Here is a 26,100-nt window from a genome sequence, read left to right as displayed (position 1 = left end):
TAAGTCATCCAATCAGAGAAAACGTTAAGAACAGGGGAGAAACTCTCCAAATCCAAATCGTTATGGGTCGGAGTGTGTTGAATATTTCAGCCAATAACAGCATGAGGGTGGGAACTCGAATCCGAAGCGCGAAGAGTTGAGGGGACAGAGAGAAAGCAAAATGGCGAACATGGAAGAAAGTGCGGATTAGCGAGTTGATGAGGGTTACACAAACTACTTGTCTCTTAACGTTAATTTGTTGTTTTTGTCTAACCTTTACATAATTACCGAATCAACTCTGTTTTACTGTTTTACATCTTTTCACTCGAACATGTATCTTTCGCTAGCAAATCGCTGGCTGACTGGCTAGCAATACCGCAAGTGAAGAAAAAAACGTTTAAAAAAAATATATATATTTCAGCTAGCTGGCTAGCTAAGGGAACAAGCTAACCAAAATGGCATCACATAACCTAGTATTTGTGATCGACATTGATCAGGGTGGGCGACAGTGCGACTCGTATCCCAGCAGTTTAAAACTTAATTTATTGAAACACGGTGTACTGAGAATTTTATTATATTTCGGCTGCAGGTTCGGGTTCGATAAGATAAGGTGGGGGTACACATTTTTTTGCTCGCAAGAGTTGAGAAATTCTAATGCTATATCAAGAGGATCTGACTTCAAAGAAGTTCTGGAGAAAACGTTCGAGGATTTCGAGGCCGAGTTGAATGCAAGACTAGAAGAGAAAACAAAGATAACTGCATTCTCACTGTCATCAGGGCAGTTTCCACATTTGGCTGGTTCTGTCCAAACTGCTGTGAAAGAAAGTTTACTTGATTTCCAGTGGGACCGACCGGATATAACTTCTCCAACAAAATTGACTTTGCGACCAAGAAGGTCGAGTCGACCTGGTAAGACTGTTCCCCTGGATGATGATGTGTCAGTCAACGGTAGAAATGTATTGTTCCTTGTTTCGGAAGCTCCACACACCAGAGCTGAGCTGGAAGACTTCTTGTCACTTTCGGGCAATGACATGAGAGACACTGCTGAACGTATTCTGCCTTGTGCCCTTCGCGATATGATGATCCATAATCAAGTGGTCCTTCACTGGGTGGATTCCAGTGACTACAGTCAGGTAAGCTACTCACTGTAGGGGGGTGGGGGGCTGTAGCTGTCAAACTTTTTTCCCTCTCTGTAAAGGTTGTCTGGATTTTTGTTTACATGTACATAAACTCGTTTTGATGACCATTGCAACAAAAGTAAAACATAAGTTTATATGTCTTTTGTTTAAACTTTAAGTTTAAAGTTTATTGCTATAGTGCGTGTTGTCAAAGTTTGCTTTATTTGATGGTACAGGTGCAGAACAAGGCAGACCAGATTGGCTGCACAGCACTGTCTGAATCGCTGAGACAGGTTGGTGGAAGCCTGATTCCCCTGGGTGTGCTGCTCTGCTTCTCTGCCTCGAACAAAGGCACTGATCTGGGGAGGTTTCCAGGACCGGACCCATGTGGCCCATCAGCTCCTCCCACCATCGAGGGAAGAGATGTCTTTCCTTTTGACTCTAGCTTTGGGTACATCTTGTCCTCAGAGCAGACCCATCGCTTGGCCTTTCCCACCATGGAAGGAGTCCTATGCTGGGGAGAAGGTGAGAGAACAAGTCAGCTGTGCTTTTATCTTGTAGGCCTCAGTCTACAGTCTTGCAGGTATTTTCTGACAAGTATATTTGTTCCTCACAATGGTCTGGATGTTTTCACGCATGTAATTGACTGTCTACGAAATCTTGCCCGCCATCACTTTCTGGGTTCTGTATTATATGCTTCCTTATGTAACACATTTGCAGATGGGAACTCGAAAAGCTGCAGCGTTTCTGTTGAGCCAATGGCCCGTCGGCAGACGATGTTCAACCATCCCATCAGCATCACTCTGAAGGGCGTTCTCCAGGGCTGGAGCTCTCTGCCCCTTACGGGCAGTATTACGGAGTGCTGGGTGCTGCAGCATGCCATAGGCGCTTCACAGAATGCTCAGGACGGCATAGAGCTGCGGTATCTTCTGAGCGAGCTGTCTGCTAAGTCCCTTCACATGGTAATGGTCTTTGTGTTCGCCCATGTTGCGGTCACATGCCCAGGCAGGTTTAGCCTTCCTCTTGACTGTTGTTTTGTGTTTTTCAGTTTTGCGAGGTTAGTGATGAAGACCGTTCACGTACTGCCGTGCTCTCCCCTCTCTCTGCGTCCACCGCCTTGCTCATTATGGTCCAGCCTCAAGTTGCTCACGATGAAGACATCATGTCAGCTCATATCACCTCCCCGGCAACCACAGATAATTCTGCTGACTTGCCTGACATTGTCAGCAGTGTTCTCAGTGTTGTGTATGACATCATGAATGATGACGAGGATGACACTGGTGAGGCAGGTGGGTAATCATCTCCATGTCATCATTCTGAATCTGAAGTTGCAGCTTAAGCTCTTAAGCCCTTGGAGTGGGCTCTCATTTGTATTACAGGCCATGATGCTGTGAAGCATTTATTTCAGTGATGGAGGGACTGAGGTGTGATTAGAAAGTGGAATGTACCTTAAAATCCTCATTTACTGTAGGTGCCTTTACTCACACCTGCCATGATGAGAGCTAATTAAACTGAATAAATGAAGTACTGTGAATGCTGTTGAACTTTCTTTAACTCAAAATGCATGTTGTGGACCTTATGGAGACTGCCTTGTTACACCACCTGTTACCACCTAGCTGCTTAATAATAATAATGTTGTTGTGCTGTTGTTGTTTTGTTATTTTTGACTTCAGGGTATACATAGGCTTTATGGCTGTCATTAATTTCAGTACCTCACTGTAGTATATTGATAAGCTTGAACTCAACTCGTCGTGTACGTATTCTGTGTTTTTGCAGCCAAAGCAGTGCAATCTTTTGTTCCTGAGTGGGCACAGCAGGAGCTCAATCATTGGTCATGCCCAAAAACTGCAAGTGTGGTTGAGGGATGGTTTCCTCAGTCCGATCAATCAGGAGTCAGCTCCCATCTAATGGAATCTATGAGGTATGTTTTTCTGATAGAATACAATCATTTACTGTTCGGCTTTGCATTGTATACTTATGGTTTTCTTGACAAGTGGTTTGAGCAGTATTAAGTGAGTGGGCTTTCTCCTGTGGTTTTGTACAATGTGTAGGCTGCTGCATGCTGTGCCTGAGGAAAACGAGGCTGTAGATGAAATGTTAGACCCACAGCAAGACCTGACCAGCTCCCTGTCAGAGCTGTACCAGGGAATGACTGCTGAGGCATGCGGTAAACAGAAGGGCAAGAAACGTAAGTTCAGTGCACCAAAAATGTGTGCCTGGGAAACCAGCTGTCTTTATGTGCCTACAGAGATATCTGTCTAACTGAGGCCCATAACCATGTCATTACTCATTTAACACCTTAACAACGGGCACAACCTTGGTTGGTGGTAGCTTTTCAGTGGGTGGGAATGTTGTAAAAAATATGATACAAGCTAACAAAATTCATGAGCATTGGTTTTCTTGGATGCTAGAATACCATGCTAGAATACAAGGGGAGACAAACTGGTGGCTGTAATGTTAAGGATAAAAATGTTGATTGAAATTGAATCCAGGACGGGTCTTTGATTAATGCTATGCTATATGTGGCTCATTTTTGTTGGTTTTAAAAAATTGGCTGTGTCTGCAGGCGGTGCCCAGCGCACTCCCGTGAGGCAGAAGATGAAGACGATGAGCCGTTCACTGCAGATGCTGAACGTGGCGCGGCTCAACGCAAAGGCTCAAAAGAGCCGGACAGAGGAGCCTTCAGGGAGCGGGAGGGGTCCAGCTAAATTAGGGAAGAGGCGATCTGGGGACAGAGCCAAGGCAGGCTCCAGCAGTGCGCGTGAGTGTCATCGCATCAGACGAGCTCAGCAGACTGAAACAGACAAGCTGTATTTAATATTGTGGAATATCAACTGTCTTTGACCTTGTGGAGTATCAATGTTCTTGCTGATGTGCTTATTTCTCAGAGTTCAACAGTGTGGAAGAGCTTTTATCATATGTGACACTGGCTTATCAGAAAGCGGTAGCTGAGAGAGACTGTTCCCTTGTCACCCAAGTCAAGAATTTCCTCACCCATGTGAATGAATTCCTGAAACCCACACAAGACCATGAGGTTAGTCAAGATTTGGGGATCTTTCAGCCTACCTTCACAGGTCTCGTCTGTGCATCATCTACAGTGTCTGCTTTTGTGGTTTACAGGGGCGTTCCTCGCTCTTTGTACGGCAGAACCTGCTGAAATCTGGCAAGTGCATACGAGAGCTTTATGGAAATGCAGTCGATGATGAAAGCAAAGTCAGAGAGTGAGTTTTCTTATTATTTTTTGTTCATTTTCTAATGGTAAACTTTTTCACTGTAAATATATACCCAGGGATTGTTCACAACTCAACAATATTCTATGGCAACCCAACAATATTCTATTGGTGACAACCAAATTAATGAAGTAACTTATAACACATCTTTACACAAAACGTATAGTGCTAAATTTCTTGTTTTTCAGACAAAACCATTGAAATAATTTTGTACTACGTGGGCAATGCACACAGTTGTCGTGTACCAATTGATTTAACATATTCTGAGATTGATAAAGCCTTCACTTCAGCGGTACATGGCAAAAAAAATCATTGCATAAAATAGGCACCTTTTCAGAAATGGCCCCGCAGCGTATAACTCGTATATCAGGAGCTTTTATGTTTCCTGACACGTCACTGAGGGAGCTGTACTCCACAGATGCCAGCTGCAGGCTGTGCTGAGGCTGGGGATGTGTAGGCAGTTTCCTGCAGTGCATTCTGACTCCCAGAGCCAAGAACAGATGGTTGAGGAGGTAAGCAATGAACTCTGTGTACTATGACATAATAAATGCCTCAGGCTCGACAAAATTATAGCCATATTGGTGACTTCCTCCATTCTAATTGGCAATAGTGTGTCGGGTTATAGAAGCAGCTGGACTCGTAACCAGATGAGTGCCACTTCAGAAGAATTAAAAACAAGATTTTGCTCTACTTGACATAAATCGCTTCAGTGTTTATGGCTGTATAAATGGATATATTAAAAATGTAAGTTCTTGCATTGCCCCAGTTAACAGTACCAACAAAGTAAATAACAAATAATATTCCTTCTGCAGTACTGATTACTATCCTCAGTCCTCATTGTGTCTATTTCTATTCTCAATAAAGAAATCCAGTTTGGATAAAAAGAGTTAAGTCTTGTGTGCTGCTCCTTGTCTTTGTTTGATTGTTTTTTTTTTCTCCCTCTGCCAGGTTGCAGATATGTTGCGTATAATCTCCTTAACAAAAGATCCTGTTTACCTAACAAAGTTCCTTGAAGATGAAGTCCTTCCAGAGTACGTTTTTTAAATGACTTCTTAGAATTGATTGAGGTGAGAGGAATATATGCCTGTGGATTCGTCCTTAACCAGCTTGCTTGTCTTGGGCTGTAGGTACATGACGGCGATTCCCAAAGTTCTGGCGGAAATGTACTTCAGCCTGGGGACCCAGCTTCCTGAAGCGCTCGCCGCAGTCCTCCCCTCCGATTTCCTCAGCGACGACTCCATAGCGAAGGAGAGCGTCTCCCCTGCTGCCTCCCAGCCGTCCATTGCCCACAGCGCGGCCTCAGACGCAGGGGGGCGACTGGAGGAGCTGCGCGATCGATCGGCGAAGAAGAGGAGGAGGTGAGTCCCGCATGGTGGGAGCAGAGTGAGCCACAGGAGGCCCGGCATCGCCTCCGGGAGGCACCGCACCGAACCACCTGCAGGAGATATGTTCTAATGCTAAACGCTATAGAATACCCTGGCTAAGAGACTCTCACTGCTTTTCAGGAGCGGTATGCTTACACGACACCAAAGCATGAGCGATGCATCTCAGAGTCTCCGTCAGATTGAAATGCCTAGGAAATCCACTAGGGCGGTAGGTATGAATGCCCACGGACCCTGAAAATAATGTTCAAGTTGTTTGTTTTTTCATGACCTTTCGTCTATCCCTCAATTTTGTAGGCAAAGCCAGTGGAAAAACCTTCCCTGGAGCTGCCACCACCTCAAAAGCAGGCAGTACAAGGTGAGCAACATTTACTCAGCTGAAATTTCAATTTATAATATAGATGTTTTGATCTGTCAACTGTCATCTCATGTCACATTTCTATTTTATGTTTCTTTGCAGAAGTCACAAAGGTCAGAAGGAACTTGTTCAATCAGGATACCAAAGCTAAGCTCCCACGAAGCCAGTCTGTGTCGGCTGTGGAGGGAGTGAAACGCAAGCGTTCACACTTGAAAGATGGCAGCGGTAATGATTTGTGTGCTCTTACTGTATTTAACGCAGCAGCATTGAAGGCGGATATGTACAGTGTAATGTAGTGACTGAAAATATCAGCTGCTTGATTTACACTGACTGTACCTTTCCTTTTCTGTTGTTTCAGGTGGACATGCACTGTTGACAAAGAATGTTGCAGAGACGCCCCTTCACAAGCAGGTGTCCAATCGATTGCTGCTCAGGCAGAAGACTGGAAGGTCTGTTTATCTTCCCTGTAAAGCGGTATATTATAATAGTCATTTCTCAATGGTGTTAGTGTAAATACTGTAAGGTGGTTTACTGAAGTGCACCCCTTGTAAGACCCCCCCTCCCAAAGGAAAACAGACTGTGTTTACTATGTGGACAGGGAGTTAGCTGGTGTGATGAAGGAACAAAGTGCTCAGTTGCAAAACATCCTGCTGGATCAGCAGTATGCAAGCCTTATGTTCTCTATAAAACAATGTAATCATGTTTGGTATTGTTGGAAAGCCACTGTCATGGAGGACAAGTTGGTGTCTTTGGTGGTGGGGTGCTGGCTAAAGATCTTGGTATCTTTGGGTCAGCACCCTGTCAGATACAAAGGTTAACCCAGTGTGGGATGCTTACAGAGATGGCGCAAGCAGGATCTTTGATGTACTTTTTTGTTATGGTTGTGTGTTCAGTTGATGACTTGGGGTTTTCCTTTAATCTTTGGGTATATAAGGGGAAAGTGCAATGGTTTGGGGGGACTCTGCAATCCTGAGCACATTCTCGTATAGCCATCTCACTACACGCACACCTTTGCACCATTGTATTTTGCTATTATTGCACACACGGTAGTGAACTACTGTACATTCACTTTAACCTGCCATTCCTTTTTGACTGTTATTGCTGCACACCTAGCATTTTCAGGGTCCCAACATAAACATAGAACTTAGGATATGTGCTCCTTTAGTCACTTGCTTATAGACTAGTGTCATGGCAAAATACACAATAGTTTTTATGCAGGCTACACACGGCAGAGGCACGTCCGGGTCTACCATGGTGGATAGCAATCCGCATAGAGCCATACTACTGGCGGATTATTTGCAGTCACCTTTTATGTATAACCGTTAGCACTGAGGAAAGGTTAATACATTATTTTGGTGTCGTATAACAGAGATGACATTAAATGAATCCTGTTCCAATAGCTCTGCATAAGACTCTACATGCATTCCTTCACCTCTCAGATATTTCTGCTGTTTGGTGTATCTGATGGGTTTTTTTTTTTTTTTTTTTTACAGTACACGTCTTTCTTTTTGCTAGGCAATGTTTTGGTGGCTTTGGCTTTGTATGAAAGTTTTCCTAAAAACAAATGTATATCTATGCTAAATTTGTTTTTGGTGTGCGTCCTAACACAGGAAGTCTGACCCCTCTGACATGTGCATTGTGGAAGAATCTCCTGCCAAATTGGCAAGTGGTAAGTGAACAAAATTTCAGCCTTACTTCCTGCTATGGATTTTCAGCAGTATTTTGTTCCCCCTTGTAGCACTGCAGCTGAAGCACTGTGCTCTAAAGGCTACTCAGTGCACTGCCAGAGAGTTGAGGAGAATCATCCCTGTCATAACCTGTTTTTGCATTAGGAATAGCTAGGTGTACACAGTGATATTTCAACTAATGTTGAATGTTGACCAGCTTGCACCCACCCTGCCACAACAGGACACATCTAAATGTATTCCAGTATTGGGCTGGTGATATCTATGGTGTTTGGCTCACCCTGCCCAGAGTGAGCCTGCAGCTAGCAGCTACATCTTTCTGTAGTGTGAATGAACTGCTAAACCCTCTCAAAATGCTTCCTTACATGTTGTACCTCACGATGCAACATTTTTTTCTCTAATTTCTATAAGCCCTGTTTTCTTTGAACTTCTTGGCAGATTTGAGGAGGAGTCCAAGGATAAAGAATTTGTCCCTCACTAGAAGGCATTCCAGCTCCTTCTACTCCAGCTCTCAGATGAGTTCAAGAAATGTGGAAAGAGTTATGTCCTCCTCACAGCTCGCCATCAGTGACAGCAAACTGGGTGAGCTGTGAAAACGTGTGGTTTCTATGAGGCCTATTTTCAGTTACATGTTTAACAATGGTAATTGCCTCTAGGCCTGCCTCTTTTTACCATAACATTGTTTCCTGCACCCATTGCTGTTGTGTAAGTCACCCCCCCCATAATTCTAAGCAGAAAGTCACTTTTCAATAGTTCCATTTTTAAGTCACAATAGCAATTTAACAAGTGTACGTGGAGTAGGCTGCACCAAACTTGATGTATATAGGCTTTAATAATAAGCATGTAATCTTTTACCCTTGAGATATGGAATATGGTTGTATTAGCTGATTCAACATTTTCTCAGCATTGCTTATTTTAAACTGTAGGTAGGTTACGAAAGACATAACTGATGGATACAGCATTGTCTTTTTGATACCTATTGAAAAGATTTTTTTTCTTTTAGGAAGACTGAAAAATAGGAGGATCTTTATAGGTGGTTTGTGGGGACCTTTTTTACGTGTTTTTAAAATAATAATTTGCATGCAATATTTACAGTGTGTAAATATTGTAAAGAGAAATTGTCCTCACAGTTTGCAATGCCCACATTATCCTGAAAAGTATGATTACAATAAGAACTCATTTAGCCCCTTTCTTCTAAGTTCTGTGGCATAATACGTGGATGTGTAAATGTATTAACGTAATGTAAATTTGTGTAATTGTATTGAGACTTGCTCGATTGTTATTCTAGGTGACTTCAATTTTAAGATGGTCAGATCTCCAGTGCGACTCCTGTTTGGTGCGACGGAGTCACCCAAGCAATCTGCTTTACTAGAATCCTTTGGTCGGAAGAGTGCCAGGAGACAAGTTTTTGAGGTATTGTCCTCTTGAGTCAATTTTGTGAATTTGTTTTTAACTGAAGCAAGTACAGGCAACTTTATATTTAAATGCACTGTTATAAACTGTTATTGGTTTCCTGATTCTAACTGAAGTTTCCTTTTTTTTTTTTTTACTACTTCCTTTTTAAGAGTCCAAAGAGGACTCCAAGGAAAATGGCTCACAAACCTAGCAGATCTATATGTGGTGGCAGGACGCCTAGCAAGTCTCCTCGTACACCATGCAGGAAGTCTCCTAGTACACCATGCAGGAAGTCTCCTAGAACACCATGCAGGACGTCTCCTCATACTCCATGCAGGAAGTCTCCTCGTACTCCATGCAGGAATTCAACTCATAGACCTTCCAGGAACACGCCTCGGGCACTTGCCATGAAATCACCTCCTACGCCTTCCCAGACGTCACCGCAAGAACTTTCCAAGTCACCTCGTACACCATCCAGGAGATTTTTGTCCACACCCTCCAGGATCTCACCTCTTGCACCTTCAAGGGAGGTTTCTCCTGCATTACCCAGGATGTCAGGTGCTGGCCACACAGAGTGTCACGTGACATCATTAGGAGATACGGGGAGGAAACTGCGAGGAAGTCCTTTCAGATCTCCTGCCAGTGTCCGACTCACGTTGGCTACATCTCAGAAAGACAGTCCGGTGCAGTCACCAGTGAAAAATCTATTGCAGCCTTCAGTGAGGGCAGGATCAAATGTCCCACATGGAAACTCAGAAAGTTACTCCAGAACCCCACGAAAATGCGTTACTTGGTCACCATCTCCAGGGGAAATGCGATTGGAACGAAGAGATGCAGCATTTAAACTTCCAGATTCCCCTTGCTTGTCTAGGCGTGGTTCTCCTATGCTATTAAAAACCCCCCAAAAATTTAGCAGTCCACACAAAGGTCTGAATAAGAGTGGTTTGTATAAAACCCCTGATAAAACCATTAATTCTCCTGGTATTCTTCCATCAAGAACTCCTGAAAACCCCAGGTTGAGCAGTACAGAAACAAGAACAAAAATGCCTCGGAGGTCTTCAGAGAGGCAAATGAGAAAGCTTAGCACCACAGGAAAAGGAGACCTTATCTTTTTAACTTCAGAAGGGAACTTCAACTCCCCTGACCTACAGATGGGGGAAGCTTCATCATCTCCTGATCACTACTCTCCTCCAACACCCTCCTCAGGAACTCCACTGAAAAGTCCAGGACCCACTAATCAGATTCTCACAAGATCCAAAGGAACCCCAGCTAAAGATGTTTTTCCTGGAGTTCATGTCTTGACTCCTGAGAAGACCAAGACCACACCCAGGAAAAGGGCTTTTAAATTGCTAGAAACTGAAATTTTAGTAAAAACATCTGACAGAACCCATTGTGAGAAGGCCATTGTCACCTCAGGCTCCTTTTCCTCTGAATGTAAGGCTGTAAATGAGAGAGGTCGGATCACACGGGGTACGATTAAACGACATGCAAGTTCGCAATCTCTACCCGGCAACAGTGATCCAATAAATACTGTCAATCAAATACAAGCCATTGAGTTAGCTGAGGTGGCGAGGGACATTGTTGCTGGTTGTACACGACAGTCAATCTCTTCGCAACTTTCTCAGGGAGAATTGGAAGCAGATTTTCAGTCAAGTTCTCAGCAGCTTGATTCCTCCCAATTCAGCATAGTCACCACAGATGATGACAGCATTGACATTTGCAATGCCTCCGTAGTGAAAACCCAGCTGTCTGGAGGTATAAAGATGAATGTCACCTTTTCAAGGAAACCTTCCAAATCGTCCGTGGTCAAAGATGAAGCCACTCCGCCTCTACCCTCCTCGTCAACTCTTAGACAGAGCTATGGTTTGCGTCGGACACCAGATCGTCAGCAGAGAGCTGCTGCAGCACGTCTTGGGAGACCAGAGGGTGGTCCAAAGTTCTCTACTCCTTGTGCCTCAGAAAAACTCCGCAGGCAACAGAAGCCAAGTACCCCTGATGCCCTTACTTATCAGGTAGAGCTGGAGATGCAGGCTTCTGGCCTGCCCAAGCTTAGGTTCAAACGAACAGACTCCTTTAGTGCTCAGGAAGATGCAGCTGAGAGCAGCACAAGGTTAGGGACCTATGGACCTGTGTCTGTAAAACCCCCAAGAGTTGATAGTCCACTTTCACACTGTGGCAAGCACAGGGATGCAGGTTATGCCTCTCCATCATTCTGTACCCATGCAACACCTGCCAAAAGCACCCCAGGGAAAGGTGGTGTCCAGACTTATATATGCCAGTCCTACACACCCACAGGGAACACAGCCAGTACACCATCGCCGTCAGGGGCAGGAGAACTTGCCTCTTGGACACCTTCGCCTCAGAGCAGGGGGCGATACACCCCTGAAAACCTCGATAACTGGCCTCGCAGGAAGAGAGCAAGGAATGAGGTGGTGGGGGTGAAGGAAAAGTATGTCAGTGGTGACCGTACAGTAGAGGAATTGGACGACCTGAAGGAGGATGCAGAACTGGAGGGTATTTACAGACTCGATGAGTACAAGGAATCGGGTGGTGACCTGTTATCCACGGAGGTGGCAGGTCTCAGGTCCAGGAAGCAAGGAGATAAGGAAGCTTTCATTGCCAATATGGCTGATAAAAGCCAGCATGATAGACTGGAGGATGTGGGGATAACAGAAACGCTCTCCGGCCAGTTTGCTGGCCTCCAGTCGCAGACATTTGATGATAAGCTGCCATGCTTTCCAGGAGAGGGCTCTGTCCTTTCAGGTAGGAATTTTTATTATTCTGCTGTTGCTGTTTTTGCAGGGTGATTGTGTAGGTCAGATTTCCTCATCTCGACATTCTTGGAAACACTGGGTTATTTGAGCTGAAGTCTGAATAAAGTCTATGATTGTTATTGATGCCACAAATTGGAAAAAGAAAACTTTAACAAGTGAATCATTTGACAGAAAAGCAAGAATCTGAGAAGGCAGTCTTCAAAATACTGCAAAAAATTAAAAAGAGAATCATGCGATTCCTTTTAATCCAGGATGTTTTTAGGTCTGCAAATTTTCTTTCTCTCCTGGTGTTGAGTTTGGCTGCACTGATCAGTCTTTTATTAGATGCAGAGGGACTGAGAAAATACATCATTTACAGTGAACTTTGAAAAGTAGCCTATGCAATTCAAAATCACTGTAAATGTAATGGCTTCCCTTTTATGTGTAATATAATGCTGAACTATGCGATAATTTAAAGACACAAAACTGCCAAAATTTACGAAGGTAGGTGGCAAGTTTTCCCACAGAGAGTGCAATTTAATTTGCTGTGTGGTTAGAAAAATCCCTTGTGAGTGTGTGTTTGGTTTTTTTGTTTGTGTTTTTGTTGTTTTCTTCGTTTTTTTTGGGGGGGCACCAAAAACAGGATTTGTGAGGGAATTAATAGGCTATATTCCTTTAAGAAACCTCTTAAGGAAACGCCGTCCTTTCTGATGTCTGAAAACAGTTGTTTGGGCTTTTTATTTATAGGCGATAAACCCTTATTTTTTGTTTTATTATTTCCCCCCTCCTCTCTAGCAGGGACTCCCCCCAACACAAAGGTGAGGAAACCAGTGTCTGCAAGCGGCATACTGGCTCTGACTCAGTCCCCCATGTTATACAAAGGAAAGAAACAAAGAGGTGAGTTAAAATGACAAATGCAATGCATGGGTGTTGTTCAGGGGTCATGCTAGCCAATGGAATGCTGCGTCTTTGGAATGTAGAACCTTTAAAAATCTGTGTTTTATAGCAATTCACTTGCTTTCTGATATAAATAACCTTTTTGCCATAGTAAGCCAACTTTTAATAATGGCCAAATAAATGTTATATTGTTCATAAATTTATTATGACACTTGTAACAGACGTGGAATGAAATAAGCTCGCCATTGAGGGCTTGCTGCGGGAAAGGTAATTCATCACAAACTAACTTTTAATGCACTTATTTATTTAGATTATAGCCTTACCGCAGCAGTACTTAGTCTCCTTTACCGCATGCAGTAACATTTTTTTCTTTTTTGTTTGATGTTCCAGAGTTTTAATTAGCCACACTACAATGTTGGCACGCACAGAAAACAAAGGCATTATCTTTAAAAAGCTAGCTAGAGCACTTGACATCTTTCAACTTTTCTTTCCAATAGAGCGCTTTCTCTTTGAAGAGTTACCAACAGCTGTTTAAATATTATGATCAGTAAGCAACACAAATGTCAGACACTGGAAGATAATTGGCTCAAAGAAACAGGAGTAATTATTTTGTTTTGGTTCAATTCTGGGTCATAGCACCGTTGTAATCTTAGAAAATACCTTGGAATACTTGCATTTATAGAACTATGTGTATAAGTGCCAATAATTTTCAAGGCCACCCATTTCCCCATGTTTCTTTTGCTAGGGGTGGGTCTTTCTAAACGGACCGGTACAGCCAAAAAAATACTTTTCTGATGTATCTGATAATGGCATAATGGTTATTTTGTGTGAAATGCAAGTGCTGTAAGCTATACCTGGATGATTGCACTTGTAACAATGTAACTTCTGTCACTGCTTGCACTATGTAATGTTTCTGCACATTTGGCATTGATCAGTTTTTCAGCCTGTTATGTAATAGCAGGTGCACAAGTCAAAAGATTATACTCTAAATTGACTGAAAGTTCAGCATAGTAATTCACTTCTTTCCTGCAAGCTTTTAAACCTTAGAACTAGTTGTGCTTAGGATTTTGGAAAAAATTTAATGAAATTGCGTGGATTACTTGAATATGTTTGAATTGTTTGTTTGGGTTATGCATTTGCAAGTCTTTTTTGCCATAGCTATCCTGTGCAGGAAAAATCTAAACTGTTTATCATTTGTTACATTAGTGTTAATGCAATGGTTTAAGAAACTGACTGAATGGTTAGTCTGATTGCAAGAAAAGACTGCTTGTTTATAGTCTTTATAAGATCTGTTATTTACAAAAAATTCATATAGAAAACTTTTTTCCTTGAAGCTTCTAGACTATTCCTAAATTCAAAATTGGAAATAATGTAAGAACCTGTCAATAAATAATTTTTTAAAAACCATTTTGGACGAAAAAACAGTAGGCGAACTCAGTTTAGGTGCAAGTTGGGGCGACAGCTCAGGAGGTAAGACCAATTGTCTGGCAGTCGGGTTGCCGGTTCAAACCCCGCCCTGGGCATGTAGAAGTGTCCTTGAGCAAGACACCTAACCCCTAACTGCTCTGGCGAATGAGAGGCGTCAATTGTAATGCGCTTTGGATAAAAGCGCTATATAAATGCAGTCCATTTACCAGATAATAATGACCATCACCCACATTTAGGTGTGTTTAAAAGTGTAAAACGTTTTAACATTTTCCTCTTCAGAAATTATAATGCATATTCCGCTGGGCCATTCCTGTAATGGTCCACCGAAAGTATGGGTATGAAGTCATTGGTATTTCAGAAGCAGCACTTGCTGTATGGAAATGTGTAATAAATAATTGAACTCTAAACAAATGTGCTTTTTTTCCCAGATGAATCAGAATCTGGGAGCCACCTTCATAAGGTGGCCAATGTTGAACCAGAGTTGTCCCCATTCAGTCGACCTCCCAGACGCCGGGCTTCCAGCAAGACCTACAGCAGGAAGAGACTATTGGATTGACATGTTTATGTTTATAATGTAAAGTTCTGGTTCTTTATTTTACCTGCTTCATTTACCAGAAACATTGTACATAATGGCAGGTGTATTGTTTTGAGGACTATGAACCAGTCTGTCCATTAATTACTGCATGTGATACCTTTAGGTATTTTGCTTTTTCATTTGTAAGACAAGTCTGTTGTATTTGAATTGGCAATCAGCAGGGACTTAAAAGTTTTACAGTAATTATCACAGGGCCAAAAAAGTGTGTGCCTGTATCAAAATGTCACATTTCTGTTGTGATCAAGTGCTGCTTAGGTGTTTGGTTATGTCTCAACAGATGAATCCTTTAATCTTATTAATCTGAAAGATTATGAAATTTAATTACATAATCAATTTAAAAACTGCCTGATAGTGCATCCTGTCTAGATGCATGCATGCATATTTCTGGCTTCCTGCTTTGAAATATAGACGCTTTGCTCAGACAATGAAAATCTAACCTTGAACAACTGGGTAACAATTGAAGAAAATTTTTATTTGCTCAAAATGTTCTTAAACCTTGATGGAGATTAAGCTAAATAAGATGGTTTTTTTTTTTTTAGTTGTTTGTGTGGAAATACACTGTTTTTATTGTTTTTGTTCAAAAAGGAGGTGGTGTTTACTTGTACAGTATCAAATACATTTGCAAATAATTGCTGCAAATAATTTCAAAAATAAATATATATACATTTTTATTTAATGCCTGTTTATGTAAACGTGTTCAAGAATTTGTAGGTCATTTTTATTTTGTGAGGGGGGGTGAAGATTAGCAGAACATGTCAGGACCAAAAAAAAATCAATAACACAGTAATAATAATATGGCACAGATTAAGATCACTGGAGGAGGTCCTCCCAGATCTCAGGAAATGGTTCCATCATTGCAACAACAGAATAGCTGTCAAGTGCCATTCATTTGTTAATTAAAAAGAATAGAGCACACTGTATAGGTTACTTCATTCTGTCCATATCAGTATACTGCATGCAATGACTTACAGGAAGTACAGCAACTGAACATTGATATGAATAGTGCAACCCATTCAGGAAGTGATGACTACCAACTTGGACATAAGTCAAGACAAAAATGGCAATCCAAATATGTCAGTTCATGAAAGCATTGAAGCCTGAGTCATAAAGGAGTAGTCCTCAAGCCTGCAGTAAAGGTCAATGACATAACTACTGTTAACCCTGTTCCATGGGTGGCTTGTCTATGGACTCCATGCAGTGAGCCAGACGATCATGTGGGCCAGTCAAAATGCATTCCTTGGGAATAATCCTTGGGCCTTTTTTTAGAATTTGTTTTGATGACCATACAGCGAATATCAACAAACCTATTTCAAAGTCTTTATCCTTAATCGTCTTCCTTAACATCACGAAAATGTTGCATATAAATGTAGTCTTTTGGCATCGCTTGATACAGCAACATAAATATTCTCACATACAGTTTACACAATTAGAAATGACCTAATTTCCTTAATCGCGTTAGGCCTGCATTTCAGGTGTATACCAAAGTAGATTTTGGTATATTCGTTGCAGAAAATAATAGTCATACGGTAGGCTAGCTTGTATTCTGAAGTCGAATAAGGGAGGTCTTACATAAATCTAGATTATATTTCCCTTTCCCCACTCTTGTCAACAATTCATTACATTTAGATAACATTCAGATGTTTTTATCATTTGATAAGTCATTTCTTACCGCTTCAGTGTAACAGTAGCTAATGTTTTGCAGAATATTGCGTAGGCTACATTATACAGTGCAGTTATATGTGGATTAATGGCTATTAAATGGAAATCTCAATCCTGCTGCAGTGTTTGACTTCCTTGGGTACTGATCACACCACTCGGCTTTATTTAGTAGTCGCATCACGTAGGCTGCCGTGTCCTCAGTTCACATTCGGATTCAATCCTGCTGTACACCTTCGCTGCATCTTCCGATCTCCTGGCTGTCGGTCATTGCAAATAAAATGGCAAGCACTTTCGCCAGGATTTTTTCTTATAAAAGAAGCATTCGTATCCTCTCGTTAGTGGGAGCGGGCTCCATAACGACTGGGCTATTTCTAAACAAGGAGTATGTCGACGCTGGATCCCTTGTTAGGAGAAGGTACCCCGCCAGGTAACCCGTTATCTCCTACGTCCGACCAAGCGTCTATAGTTCTTCAATTAGGCCTTAGTGGTCGCTTTTTATTTACCCCTGAACAATTTAACCTTATCAAATTGTAGGTACGTTGTCGCGAACATTCTTACTTTGTGAACTGCCTGCCATAATAACTGTTTTTTTGGGGGAGCAGGCGGGCGGGGGAATGGGGGGTGAGATAGTGCGGAATAATTCGTTCCACGTTATTCAAATGGGGAAAATAAATGCTATATAACTGCGCTTAGAAATGCAAAGAAATTTAAAATGCCTCCATATTTTAATAACAGGAACAAGAAGAATAATCATATTCTGTTTGTACTGTGGGTCTGCGTTGAAGCGGTTTTTTTCTGGTCCAAAGATAGGCTGCTACAAAATTCAATGAATTCTGTCAAGTATGTGCTTCATATAGCAATATTATAATTTACTGGTTTAGAATAAACTGGAGAATAAAATGAAGGATTTAAAATTGCATCAAATCAATGGAGCTTCTCATAAGCGTTCTGCTGTAGTCCTGCTGAATGCACATCCTGTTTATAAACACAGCAACACATGCGTCAGACGCAGGCATGTAGATCACGTATTTTCATAATATTCGTCGATGTGTTAAATCATGGAAGACTAGCTGTATTCATTTATAGCTTTCATTTATAATACAGACATTAGGCAACATTAATAATGTCCTTTACTTTCTACCTGCAATTATTTTTTGTTAATAATTGCAGGTAGAAAGTACCTCTTTCTACCTGAAAGTACCCCCCCCCCCCCCCCCCCCCCCCTTCCCTTCCCTCCTCAACACGCACACACACATACAATACACATATAAACACCCTGTCTCTGGGGCCCCCCGGGACCCCCTAGTGCTTGGGAAATCTTTCCCTGTTGTACCCTTTTAGCTCCACCCCCTGTCATTGCCCAAATAAATTTCTTTGAGAGAAGCTGACTGGTGCGTGCTTCCTCTCAAAAACATGCAACCAACTGCCACTTTATTTAATTGTGCTGTCCACTAGCTGAGCTGCGCTGCCATTGTGCTGAAGGACCGCATATTTTGTGCAGCTGGCAGAGGCCACAGAGTATATATATCTATGGCAGATATAGACTGCAGGAGTTGCTGTCTCGCCTGCCCATTAAAATACTTCCAGCTTGGGGTTGGCAGATTACATTTGGACTAGCACAGTCAGCATTTGAGCGTGGACCATCAGTGTATCAGTACTTAATGCAGGAGCTTGGGAATCCATTTAGAACAGTGGTGCCTAATCATGTACCATGGAGGGGCAAGAGTATGCAGGTTTTAATTCCAACTAATCACTTCGCCTGCTGATTTCACTAATGAGTCCCCTCCTCTATGTGTGCAGGTATGTTAATTAGTGATATCGGCAGACAAAGTGATTAGTTGTAATGAAAACCTGTGTACTCTCACCCCTCCATGGCACATAAAACAGCTATGATTTACGAGATATTCTATCAGTATTAGACTATATATTAACCTTGAGTCAACCTTGATTCAAAGAAACCCTTGATCTTAACACTTGGCTTTTGATACTGTCGACCACAAGATCCTTTTAAATAGGCTCCATATGTAGGTTGGCATCTCTGCCACAGTTTTAAATTTGTTCAGGTCCTACCTTACTAACCAAAATTTCTTTGTCTGGGAGATCATTCATCACAGGAAGTCACCCTTACTTGTGGTGCGCCTCAAGGTTAAATATTAGGCCCCATCCTTTTTAACCTGTACATGCTCCCATGAGGGACCATCAATCGCAAACATGTCATCCTTTTCTATGCTGATGATATCCAACTTTATATCTCTGCCACACTCTGACTAACCAGCTGAATCCCAGACAGTAATGCTTGGATGGCACATAACTTCTTTCAGGTAAACAACGACAAAACTGAAATATTAGTATTTGGACCCAAGGCTTCCTGAAAGAAAATAATGGCACACTTTAAGCCTTTATCACAGAACATCAAAACTAGGTGTTAAAAACCTAGGTGTTATATTCGACAGTGATCTAGGCTTTGAGCCACAAACAGAATGTGACTAAAACCACCTTTTACCACTTGAGAAACATTGCTAAAGTCAAACCTGTTCTCACTGAAGGTGCCACAGAGAAACTAATGCATGCTATAATTATGAGTGGGCTCAACTATTGTGACACACTATTTTCTGGGCTTCCTAAAAAGGCATTAGGTCAGCTACAATTTATTCAGAATGCTGCTGCTAGAGTCTTAACTAAAACCAGGGAGATAACACATATTACTCCTGTTTTAAATTCTGTACACTGGTTACCTGTTAAATTTAGAACTTATTTTAAGATTAAGTAGTTTTATGGATATGTTACTGAATATATTAAGGATCTGCTTCTTAAATATGTTCCAAGCAGAGCACTCAGATCCTCTGTCTCCCTGCTGTTAATAATTCCTAAATCCAGGACTAAATCCTATGGTGAGGCAGCTTTCAGCTCATATGGCCCCCACCAGTGGAATAGTCTCCCACCCACTCTAAGGGCAGCTGAAATGGTAGAGATCTTTAAACGCCTCAAGACCCACCTTTTTAGCCTCACTTTTACCCAGGAACATTCATTATTCATTATTTATTTGCTGTCTCATTCTGTCCTGCTGTCATTCTTTTATAAGACTGTGTGGTATTCAGTCTGGTGGTGAACCGGATTGGTCTTGGCTGCTTATTGTTTCATTGCTTTTTCATTGTTTCACTGTTTTCATTTCTTTTATTGATTTTTGTAGATTTTTTACAATGTGAAGCGCATTGCATTCAGTTGTAGGAAATGAGCTATACAAATAAATATTGAGCGATTGATTGAATGACTGATTGATTGATTGATTGATTGATTGATTGATTGCTTGATGCTTAAATATGAATTTAAATGTTGAAACAGAGTAAATAAATAATCTAACAAATACATGCTTAAACACATAAATACATGATGAATAAATATATAAATAAATGTTGAAACATCGAAAACTCTTTCTTAAAGATATTCACCTGAGGCATTTTGTGTCTGTGCTTCCAGCAGTGTGGTTAGAAGCCATGGAACTGCCCTAGCTTTTTCTAAGATTTCCGTCTTAAATGAAGTGCCCTTGTGGGGCCGTGCTATTGTATCTTTGAGCTCGTGGCCATTTCACACTACAATACAGCACTACAGATGAGAGAGCCAGGCAGAACAGTCTGTTGTTAATGTTATTTTGTTGTTAGCTGTGTCATTCAACAAAAGATGGCATTATTAATCAGGGTGATAAAAGCCCATTGTGTTGAGTAGTAAATACATTTTAAAGTGTATATTTGAGGGGTGTCTTAGTTAAAGCAGGCACACTCCCCTCATTCCTGCAAGCCAGTGACTATTTTACACAACGCATACAGGACAGACAGTGCTATAGGAGAGAGTATCTGCTAATCAGAGGACATTCATGTCATTGGAAGGAACTATTGTAACCCTAAGAGCCCTGGCAGACACTGGTATGATGTGCTTTGCTTCTTTATGCCTCTTCATTGAATTAACAACGATCATTCCCCAACAGTGCAGAATATCCAGATTTACGAAAACATAACAACTGTATGGCCAGTCACCTCACTCCTGCTGTCTATGCCAAGCTGTGCGACAAATCCACACCCAATGGCTACACTATAGATGAAGCCATTCAGACTGGAGTGGACAACCCTGGACATCCTTTCATTAAGACAGTGGGCATGGTGGCAGGGGACGAAGAGTCATATGAGGTGAGGAACGTTAGTATGAGAATATTGTATTCAGCATTTTTTTTTAGATTCACAGTACCTGAAATTGAATATCCAGCAGTTTTTATCTTGAAGGAACCACATTATTGAATGTTCAAGCAGTTTAGGACACCACTAAATTAGCTGTAGTACCTCCAAGGTTGTTTCTGGTTGTAATTGAGATATTTAGGGTAATGTATACTGTGGAAGCCGGCTAAGAATTTGGGGGTAAGATTAGTGGCGCACAGTTGTATAGTAACTCTAATCAGTGGAAGATTTTGAACTGTAAACAGATCTATTTCTACTGTAGCATTAAAGACAGAGTTTAAATCCTAGTACAATACAAAGAATACCATTTCCTGGTCAGCGGCAGTGCTGCTCACCGACACTGAGTGTGACAATATGATGCCGTTGGATATTAAAGGTTTTGAATTGCCATGAAGCACCTCTGAAATGGCCTAGTGCTATGTTCTGACACATACTGGTGTGGTTTGTGTTTACCTCAGGTGTTTGCTGAACTATTTGACCCTGTCATCAAGGAAAGACATAATGGCTATGACCCTACGACAATGACGCACCCGACTGATCTGGACGCAAGTAAGGTGGGTAGAAATGGTGGTAGCTTAAAAATGTAGCATCTGTTTTTACTCCTCAGAAAAGATTATTGAAATGTGCGACTGCGCTGTCTCGATCTCTGGCAGATACGGTCGGGACTGTTCGATGACCGTTACGTGCTGTCGTCCCGAGTGCGGACGGGCCGCAGCATTCGGGGTCTGAGTCTGCCCCCCGCCTGCACGCGCGCCGAACGCAGGGAGGTGGAGCGGGTGGTGGTGGATGCTCTCAACGGGCTCCAGGGAGAGCTGAAGGGCCAATACTACAGCCTCTCTCAGATGACCGAGCAGGAACAGCAGCAACTGATTGATGTAAGACCCCCCCCAATGGCATCTGTTATTACATGGGGTGTCCTAAGAGTAAGAACAGTGAAGAAAAGCTTACTCTAATGCTGCTCCTGATTTTGGGTCAAAATTAATCTGGTGTTCCATGGTTTTTTTCTAGGACTAGAAATCAAATCAATGCTGTAATTTTTCAGTATTGAAAGTAAGGTGAATGTACTGTAAATGCATGCTCTGCATTAATAAAACATTTGTATGCCTCACTTGTGTCCACACAGGATCACTTCCTGTTTGACAAGCCAGTTTCCCCTCTCCTTACCTGTGCAGGGATGGCACGTGACTGGCCAGATGCACGTGGAATCTGGTAAACAAATTATTGATTATTTATTTATTTATTTATTTCTGCATATATTAATGCATATTCCACAATATGAATAATGGGTAATTGTTTTGTCAAAGAATATCTTAACTCTGTCTGAATATCTTAACTTTTGTGTTTTGTTTTTCCATTTGTACCATTAGCTTGTTTCTGTTTGACATCGACGAAAGAACAGGTGCATTTAAAAAAAACCCATCCCTGTCTGTCTCTTTTTACCGCCACGGTCCATAAATAGTACTGTGCGCTGCTAGCCTGCTATACCCTGATCCAACATCAATGCCTTCTGACTCTTCTTTCCACAATGCTGACAGCATGCCAATGCACTTCTCAATTATTCGCCCCCACACTCTGTCTGACCTTGCCTTCCAAATCTGCTCCATCTCATTCCATCCTGTTTTTTCCTTCACTCGTATTTCTTCAATTTCACTCTCCAGTTTTCCTAGAGTTTGTTTGAGTTCACAAAGGACACATGACTAGCTATTTGACTCAGAATTTCTTTGTTGTAAGCTAATGGAAGACAGAGGAACAGCCTTTCAGTAGGGTGTCCACTGAATCTGGGGATCACAAATCCTAATTTTAGCTCTGTGGGCACTGCTCTGTTCTGCCCTTTGCCCTCGGCACGTGCAGGCATAACAATGAAAAGACCTTCCTGGTGTGGATCAATGAGGAGGACCACACCAGGGTCATCTCCATGGAGAAGGGAGGCAACATGAAGAGGGTGTTTGAGCGCTTCTGTATGGGACTCAAAGAGGTAAGGACACAGTTACTTTTGGTTACTGTTTAGTCTCAGACAGAATTCATTCACTGTATGCAGTAAACCTCTCCTCCTATTTGGTATATTATGAGTATCCTAGACTACAAGGCAAGACTATTCACTTATTTGATGCTGACATAATTAGTACATTCCAATAAATAATTATGAGGATTCAGTTTAGCCCGTCCTTTGACAGCACAATTCATTTCAGTATTGATCTTCGGGTAACCTCAATGTAACCATGATTCATGAAATGTCATGTGCTTGTGTCTGCAAAAATAAATAACATCCTTAGTCATCTGAGATGGCAGTGTACTGAAGGTCCCAAGCTACATTTCAATTAGAGTTTATGAGACATGACTGCAGTTCAGTAGGACAAAAGGAATTTCTGCTGCGTCCTGCGAAGCACTGCTCCCTCTGAGCGGCTGTCGGCATTGCCAGGTGGAGAGACTGATCATGGAAAAGGGATGGGAGTTCATGTGGAACGAGAAGCTGGGCTACATCCTCACCTGCCCCTCCAACCTGGGAACAGGTCTGCGGGCCGGAGTCCACGTCAAGCTGCCTCGCCTCAGCAAGGTACGGCTCAGCCCTTCTCTCGATGCGCGAGCACGAGCACCTGCTCGCGGCCCAGGTGGCAGGGTGGCTGTGTGCTGAGCTGCTCACCCCCGTCGGTCTCGCCGCAGGACCCTCGCTTTGCCAAGATCCTGGATAATCTGCGACTCCAGAAGCGCGGCACCGGGGGGGTGGACACGGCTGCTGTGGGCAGCACCTTCGATATCTCCAACTTCGACCGACTTGGCAAGTCTGAGGTGAGATGCAACCCAGCTGCCCCTTCTTTTTTTCTTTTTTGTTTTTTTTTTTTAAGTACAGCGATTAAAGAGATGGATCTTTTTTTTAAAAGTGCAGTGATTAAGGAGATGGACTCATTGCCCAGAGTTGTAGGTTCTGTTTGCAGATGAGGAATTGCTGCTATATGCTCATCATATAATGCTTCAGTAACAATATGGATTTTAAAATGAGAAACAAAATTTATATTGTAAGTAACTTTGATTTGAGTCTCCTAACAAATTAATCATTTTTGTTGCCTTTTGTAATAAAATGGAAGCCCATTCATTTAGGAGACCATTACATTACATTACATTACAGGCATTTGGCAGACGCTCTTATCCAGAGCGACGTGCAACAAAGTACCAAGCATCTGAATTTCAAAAGAAATCCAGCCATCCAACAGAGAACATCACTGTTAGTTTTGCTGTTACAGAACATTTGTGTGTGGAAAGCAGAAACCGAAAGGCTGTGATGTGTAGCTTCACTGCCTGTGTCTTTCCAGGTTGAGCTTGTCCAGATCGTGATCGATGGTGTGAACTACCTGATCGATTGTGAGAAGCGACTGGAGAGGGGCCAGGACATCCGAATCCCCCCACCCATACCCCAGTTCAAGTAGAGGTCAGCCAGCTTGTTCCAATGGCCTAGGGTTTGATATTAAGCTTCTGAAGCATCCTTTGGGCCACTGACTGATTATAGCTCACCTGCACAGCAGAAATGCTTAGTGTAAAAGTAACTTTATCAGAGTAATGTTTACACTGATGGAGTACCTTTTTCTCTGAGTGAACTCTAGAATTGAATTAATACTGAATGTGTCTGTGTGTGCCTGCTTGTTTCAATCATAGTCAAGTCAAATTCAAGTTTCTCCATACAAATGCAGAAGAACTGATAAGGTTGTATCCTCCCTCACAATATTGAGCAAGCCAGGTTAAATATGGATCTCTTGTATTTAAGGCTTATTCCAAGTGATGAAAATGGAGCAACATGTGCTCAGCTTGCACCCACTTAAATAGCTAAATCTACCAATTAACACCAGTTGCTTCCATGTCCACAAACCCCATTGTTGGTACAAGGAAACCTTTTGCTTATGATAGTTTTTAAATGAGCACTTACAGGGAATGCAAAAAAAGAAGTATAAACAAACAGCCCACTGTACTGTAGCTGGTGGTTTTTATTATGAATAGCTACTGGTGCCGTTCCACATTCTGTACAACGTGCACTCACTCAAACCAAATTAGCAACATAAATTCTTCAAATAGATGTTTGATGTAAAATTATATAAAATGTTCTGCATGTGTACAACAATCAGCTTGAAATGCATCAAATTACAGTAGCTCAAACTAGTTCTATGTGCAAATGTCTGTATCTTGCTTGCTACAACTGTGCTGTTATCTTAGAGCTCACAAACATTTGTGGTTCCTTTACTTCTTTCTTGAGAAGAAATAATCAACAGAATCTTTTAAAATTTTAGGTAGATGGTCTATTTGAAGAATTTTTAGCTTTTTGCTGCTAGCTCTTATAAGAGAATGAAATAAGAGAATGATTGAGCGCACATTAGACAATAGTGTGAGCAGGATGCACTGCAGTTAGTGATATCCAGCTGGCCCACAGAATGTGCTAATACAGATTTACTGACTTTGCAGTAGCTGGCTGTGGCTTCCTTATCAGTTTCTTTTCCTATCATTTTATTCTTATCCAATAAGACAAGTTAAGAGAACGTCTTACTTGTCCAAACAACAAAATTTTGCTTGGCCACTCAAAGAAAAGTTAATGTCAAACCCTACGTCTTTTGTGGCTACTATGGCAAGTATGTACTGTATATGTTTAAACAACTTATCATGTATTCCAAAAATGCACAGACTGAAAACACTGGTATTCAATAAACTCCACTGTAACAGTAAGCTGTCATTTTCTCTGAGTGTCTTAATATACATTCTACGGTTAATGCCCAATGTTGAGATAATTTCATTATAATGGGAATACAGATAAAGTCAAAGTATTATAATTATAATGTTCTAAGGACTGCTGGCTTATATGTTATATAACTATGCCTCAACTTGACCTTGAACCATATTTAAGTAGCATTTGATTGAAATGGCAGTCTTCATAAAATTCTAATTATGCAGTATTGTTCCTTACTTCTGATCTTTTGGTGACACAAGTTGTAATTCTCTGACATTCTCTTGCCAAATCGTAATTACATTTTCTTCTATTTGAAGAAGAGTCCGCAGTTAATCATATCCATATCCAAAAAGCTGTCAGAATAGAATAATAGTAAAATAACATTTAAGTTTTATAGATTTATCATCCCGTTATTAAATCATGTTGTATCTCTGTGTTCTAACCTCATTCCTTTGTTTAGACAGCTTTAGTGGGCAGCTTTCATCCCCAGATGAGAGAAAATGGCCTGAACTGCTATTTCACCAAGACTAATGTTGTCACCATGGTAACTGAGCCATTTTCAGTATTCCATGGCATTGGAAGGAGCACATAATACAAGACTACCAGTCATGTGATCACAAAGTCAAATTGAAAAATGCCATTTAGACATCACGGGAGCTGAAATCTGGCACTAATGCTCTGACGATTTCA

The 26,100-nt window shown here is 41.7% G+C and overlaps 3 protein-coding genes across 3 annotated transcripts; all 3 read left to right on the top strand.

Annotated features, from left to right (window-relative positions):
- Positions 1-6: 6 nt before the first annotated feature.
- On the top strand, positions 7-9,180 carry ticrr (TopBP1-interacting, checkpoint, and replication regulator). Its single transcript, XM_064337998.1, has 19 exons — positions 7-1,112; positions 1,334-1,622; positions 1,818-2,059; positions 2,146-2,386; positions 2,874-3,018; positions 3,149-3,285; positions 3,664-3,858; positions 3,986-4,131; positions 4,218-4,318; positions 4,746-4,839; positions 5,276-5,358; positions 5,455-5,685; positions 5,833-5,920; positions 6,007-6,067; positions 6,170-6,292; positions 6,426-6,516; positions 7,678-7,736; positions 8,191-8,334; positions 9,041-9,180. The coding sequence occupies exons 1-19, from the start codon at positions 435-437 to the stop codon at positions 9,178-9,180; spliced, it is 3,288 nt and encodes a 1,095-aa protein (XP_064194068.1). The 5' UTR covers positions 7-434.
- A 135-nt stretch (positions 9,181-9,315) lies between these two features.
- LOC135255485 (treslin-like) lies at positions 9,316-15,491 on the top strand. Its single transcript, XM_064336718.1, has 3 exons — positions 9,316-11,910; positions 12,699-12,797; positions 14,654-15,491. Exons 1-3 carry the CDS (start codon positions 9,342-9,344, stop codon positions 14,779-14,781), a joined length of 2,796 nt encoding a protein of 931 aa, XP_064192788.1. The 5' UTR covers positions 9,316-9,341; the 3' UTR covers positions 14,782-15,491.
- A 1,148-nt stretch (positions 15,492-16,639) lies between these two features.
- LOC135255483 (creatine kinase U-type, mitochondrial-like) lies at positions 16,640-25,409 on the top strand. The gene is made up of 9 exons (XM_064336715.1): positions 16,640-16,906; positions 20,462-20,660; positions 21,164-21,259; positions 21,359-21,580; positions 21,829-21,914; positions 22,557-22,680; positions 23,125-23,259; positions 23,367-23,492; positions 24,014-25,409. The coding sequence occupies exons 1-9, from the start codon at positions 16,758-16,760 to the stop codon at positions 24,125-24,127; spliced, it is 1,251 nt and encodes a 416-aa protein (XP_064192785.1). The 5' UTR covers positions 16,640-16,757; the 3' UTR covers positions 24,128-25,409.
- The last annotated feature ends 691 nt before the right edge of the window (positions 25,410-26,100 follow it).

This window comes from Anguilla rostrata, chromosome 5 (assembly GCF_018555375.3).
Source record: "Anguilla rostrata isolate EN2019 chromosome 5, ASM1855537v3, whole genome shotgun sequence".
NCBI classification, from domain to species: Eukaryota; Metazoa; Chordata; class Actinopteri; order Anguilliformes; family Anguillidae; genus Anguilla; species Anguilla rostrata.
This window is presented reverse-complemented; position numbering and strand designations above follow the sequence as displayed.

Coding starts and splice junctions, on each gene's coding strand:
- ticrr (XM_064337998.1), top strand. CDS start 435: ATGGCATCACATAACCTAGTATTTGTGATCGACATTGATCAGGGTGGG. Junction 2,060..2,145: donor CTGCTAAGTCCCTTCACATG/GTAATGGTCTTT, acceptor TGTGTTTTTCAG/TTTTGCGAGGTTAGTGATGA. Junction 2,387..2,873: donor GGATGACACTGGTGAGGCAG/GTGGGTAATCAT, acceptor GTGTTTTTGCAG/CCAAAGCAGTGCAATCTTTT.
- LOC135255485 (XM_064336718.1), top strand. CDS start 9,342: ATGGCTCACAAACCTAGCAGATCTATATGTGGTGGCAGGACGCCTAGC. Junction 11,911..12,698: donor AGAGGGCTCTGTCCTTTCAG/GTAGGAATTTTT, acceptor CCTCTCTAGCAG/GGACTCCCCCCAACACAAAG. Junction 12,798..14,653: donor CAAAGGAAAGAAACAAAGAG/GTGAGTTAAAAT, acceptor TTTTTTTCCCAG/ATGAATCAGAATCTGGGAGC.
- LOC135255483 (XM_064336715.1), top strand. CDS start 16,758: ATGGCAAGCACTTTCGCCAGGATTTTTTCTTATAAAAGAAGCATTCGT. Junction 20,661..21,163: donor GGGACGAAGAGTCATATGAG/GTGAGGAACGTT, acceptor TGTTTACCTCAG/GTGTTTGCTGAACTATTTGA. Junction 21,581..21,828: donor AACAGCAGCAACTGATTGAT/GTAAGACCCCCC, acceptor GTGTCCACACAG/GATCACTTCCTGTTTGACAA.